At 32.5% G+C, this 4,579-nt stretch overlaps 1 protein-coding gene across 1 annotated transcript; it reads left to right on the top strand.

Annotated features, from left to right (window-relative positions):
* Positions 1-3,837: 3,837 nt before the first annotated feature.
* Positions 3,838-4,319, top strand: BDCG_17974 (uncharacterized protein; the record flags this gene model as incomplete). The annotated part of the gene is made up of 1 exon (XM_045427013.1): positions 3,838-4,319. Exon 1 carries the CDS (start codon positions 3,870-3,872, stop codon positions 4,317-4,319), a length of 450 nt encoding a protein of 149 aa, XP_045282923.1. The 5' UTR covers positions 3,838-3,869.
* Positions 4,320-4,579: the final 260 nt, after the last annotated feature.

Raw genomic sequence — 4,579 nt, 5'->3', positions numbered from 1 at the left:
TAATCAGCTTTGCTCTATTCTCAAGCATTTCATTTGATATATCTTGACTTTGATTCCAATAGAGCTCACTCTGCCTTTCAGATTTCAGCTGTTTTACTCTTTCTTCAACTGCTTTTCAATCAGCTTTTTCAAAGTTATACTGATTAGAGAGAAGAGGATTTTCACTTCTTTGTTTTTCACTCAGTTCAATATCAAATTGAATGATCTCATGACCTGATTCTGAGATTTCATTTGAATCAATAAACCAATTTATAAGTCTTTTTTCAATTAGATTTTATGACATGAAAGTTAGATCTATAATAGATTTCTGTTTCATGCCTTTTCTAAAGAATGTTTGTTGATCAGACTTGTTAACTAAATCTATTGAATGCTCAAAAGTTCATTCAATCAGTTTATCTGCTCTTACTGCTCTTATGCACTCTGAGTTCCATCAGAGATGATGTGCATTGAAGTCTTCTGCAATTATAGAGTTTTTTAAGAAAGTTATATTCAAAAATCCTCTATCAATTGTTCAGGTATTGTTGTTTTCTTTCAATGATTTTTCATTATAGATATTTATAAGTTGAATAGTATCAAACTCATTATCTTTATCTATAATATCACCCACTAGAATGTCAGAGTCAGATATGATATTAAATCTCAGATTAAATTGATATCTTGATCTTTTTCTCCCATAGATTGCTACTCTTGATTTTATCTCAGATTTTTCAGAAAGAAAGCAGTAATAGCTTGAATGAGAAATGATGTACTTTTGCTCAGTATCAAAATTTGGTTCTTGAAGAAGTACAAAATCAACTTTTTATTCAAATGCAATCTGAAGACAAGAATAAATGCAATTTGAGTTTCTATCTACATTATTTTGAATAAATGTGATTTTTGAAGAGTTTTTAAACTTTTTTTGTTGTTTTTGTTGTACATTCATACTAAAAGAGAGTGAAGATATAGTAGAATCTAATCACTATCACCAGATAGTAGATTATAACTATTTTGAAAAGCAGGAATCTCAACTGCTTGCATTCTATCTAGTTTATTATCAGAGTCATTTCTCAATTCTCTAATCTTAATAGGTGTTTGAGGATTCAAATTCTGTTTACATTTAGCTGAAGAATTGAAGTTTGAAGATCTAGATAGTTGAGAGTTTCTTCTTTTTAAGCTTGCAGTTGTGGATTTACTAGCTTGACTTTTCTCTTCAGTTTTAGATTCACTTTGAGCTTCATCTTTTCTCCAGTTCTTCTGAGTTCTTGGAGCAAATACACATTCTTTTGAGCTAGATGCATGTTTTTCTTTGCAATTGAAGCACTTAAGCAGAGTATGTTGACATATTTCACCTCTTTTTGAGCATGTTTCATATTTATGCTCACTAGTTTTGTGATCTCTAGCACAGAATGTGTATTTTGAGTCTCTGAAACAAGAGATTGCAAAGTGTTCATATCTTTGACAGTTTGAACACTGTGTTTGAGCTTTGAGATTCATTCTTGAATCTTTGTATTCATGAACTCTCATTTTCAAACCTGCTACTCTTACTTCAGAGATTCTTGATTGTTCAAGTGTCTTTGTATATACTAGAACAGAGGCATTTCTTCTGCTCTGTCTGAACTCAATTGAATTAAGTCATACAGACTCTTTTCTCAGTTGAATAGAATTGTATTCTTCTAATTCATTTTTGAGAAGCAGCATTTCTTCCTCACAGTTAAAAATTTCAACTGAAATATCATGAAGAATGAATTTGTCTCACTTTTCATCTCTTTCAGATAGAATTGTTGTATTCAGTAGAGATTCTATTGCTGATTTTCAGAGATTCTCATTCTGAATGAGGAATTCTGCACTGAATTCAGGCATTGTAGTCAAAATAATAGAGTTTTCAAAGAAAGATGACTCAATTGAAGCTATGACTGGTTTTTGAACTTCAATATCAGTCATTAACTGAGAAAAGAACTGCTGGTTAATTTCATTTCTAATTCTGAAAATGAGATTTGAGTTTAGCTTGTTTTTTTATAAGCTCTCCTGATTTGAGACTTTGAGAATAAGTCTTCTGTTTCTGAAGATTTGAAAGTTCTTCTCTTTTTACATTTCTTTTTTTTCCTTTCTATGAACAGAGATCTGAGAAATATTCTTCTCAGTTTTCTCAGAATTTTGAGCAGATTTTGAACTAGCAGGTTTGAAGACAGCAGATTCTGCTACTTGAGTATATGTTTTCTTCTGATTTGAAGAAGAAGATGAAGAAGTAGAAGATGAAAAAGAGTCAGTGACTGTACTGAAAGATTTCAATGTTTTTTTAATTGTGTTTGAAATTCTAAGTTTGAACTTGATCACTTCTTGTAGTTGTCTAGCCTGAGCATGAAGAATTAACAGAACTTCTTCATTCTCCTCACTCAGACACTGTTTTTCAAGAATTTTGCTTGCTTTTTTCAGTTCCTGTATTTCAAGAACTTGTTGTTTCTCTATTTCTTTCTTCTTTCTTCTCTTTAGAATTTCAATCTCAGAAATAGCATCTGGGAAAACATCTTTTATCACATCAACTGAGTGTACTCTTGAACTCATTTTACTCACTGAATGAAAAGTTGATCAGACTATTTCAATTGAGAGATTTATCAGTATATTTTCAAATGAAAAGTTGGTCAGACTGTTTCAATTGAGAGGTTTATTAATCTATTTTCAAATGAAAAGTTGGTCAGACTGTTTCAGTTGAGAGATTTATTAGTCTATTTTCAATTGAAAAGTTGGTCAGACTGTTTCAAAAGAAGAATGAAAGACTTTTGTGTATAAAACACCTGATTTTTTTTCACACTAGTTCAGTAACTAGATTAGATTTTTGAAGAGAATCTAATAAACTAAAAGTGATTTTTAAGATAAATCAATAAAATCTTTACAAACTCTTTCTTGGGATACAGTGAGGAAAAGTATGATATCAATTAATAATAAATCAGATAATATGACAGTTTTTGAGAGAAAAACTGACAAAAAATAAGTCAATTTTTTGCAGAGAAATTGATTAAAACTATTCAATTTTATTCTAAATCATTCAATTCTCCTCACACAACAAGTGTGCAACTCAAATCAGTCAATAAAGAGTGTAAAAGAGAATTAAGTATTAATGAAAGCTCTTCAGCCACTGAAAAAGTAATTCTTACTTAAAAGAATATGAAATTATGACAGAAAACAACTCTGTTTTTAATTCTTTGTAAGAATATTGTATAAAATTCAGAGAAAAACACCTTACTTTTTCAAGAGAAGTAAAAAACTATTTCTAAGATCTTTTTTTTTACATTAACTGCTGCAGAAGAATGAGATAGAAACTTCTAAGATATGCACTACTGTATACTCTCTATCAAGACTTTTCCTCTTCAGAGTCTTGATATTATAGAGAATATAAGTCTGTTTCTATATAATAATGTAAATATTATCAGCAGAATGTAGAGAAACTGGTTATTTATATCTCAAAATAGAAGACTTTGTCAATGATTATATCAATATAGAGTTAATTCTCAAATTCAATAGAAACCTAGTGTTGCTGTTCTCAATCCCTTGCAGAATCTATTGAATATTGAGGTATTAAAACTAGATTTAATATATCTCACTGTGCAGGGATCAAAGGCTCAGTCAGACCTTGAGATATACTGATTTTATAGTTGTTGATATGCTGTTGACTCATTGTCCACTGATTATGTATTGAATGCTGTTGCCGAGGTATCTTTTTGTATTGTTCTGCTGGGGATGGGCCAGATTGAGAGGGGTAGTACAAGGGTGAGACTTGGTGTTGAAGTCTAGATACACTGGCGACGGACTGTGGAGGTTGCACTTCAGGAGAGTTCATTGATTATGTGCTTGATATTATCACTGAGGTATCTTTTTGTATTTTTCTGCCGGGGATGGGCCAGATTGGGAAGGGCGGTACGAGGGTGAGACTTGGCGTTGGTGTTTTGGAACATCAAAGATGGACAGGGTTTTCGCGGAGGTCGCTCCTCAGATATCTCCACAACTACAGATCGGGGATCTTCCAAAATCGAGAAGATTGGTGCATATGGCTAGGTCACTTCACCTTACAATTTGTATGGCACTCTGGCCCGGGGTTGTGGTGTGGTAGAGGAGAACGGGGGATAATCCCACACAGGAGCTTCGAACAACGTCCAGTTCACGTTTGGCTGGATAACTCCACCACCACACAGGGTATGCGGTCGGCGATGGGGTCCGAATGCTCGTATGATCGAGGGCTTTTCAATGGATCTATCGGCGGGTTCTTATTCGAAAAATCGAGCGAGTTCGTGGTGCAGCGACCTATATCACAGTTTTTGTTTGATAGAGACTCAGTATCTGCTTAACTGATTATTCATTTCTTTATTTCTTATACATTGTTATACATTTAGATATCTCAGTGAGTAATCATTTCTAATAAGAAGATAATGAACATTTTTCAAGTATAAGAGGCCTATGCTGAATAGATTAGTATAATATTTATAGATCTTATACAACAAGGTGAAAAATGTTAGAGAAGAAAAGAAATAGAAAGTGTGAAAATCAGCAATCAGAGTAAATATTTATATGTGTATACAGTGAAGCTTCAGAGCAGAAGAACAGAAAT

This window comes from Blastomyces dermatitidis (assembly GCF_000003525.1).
Source record: "Blastomyces dermatitidis ER-3 genomic scaffold supercont1.15, whole genome shotgun sequence".
In the NCBI taxonomy this organism is placed as follows: domain Eukaryota; kingdom Fungi; phylum Ascomycota; class Eurotiomycetes; order Onygenales; family Ajellomycetaceae; genus Blastomyces; species Blastomyces dermatitidis.
This window is presented reverse-complemented; position numbering and strand designations above follow the sequence as displayed.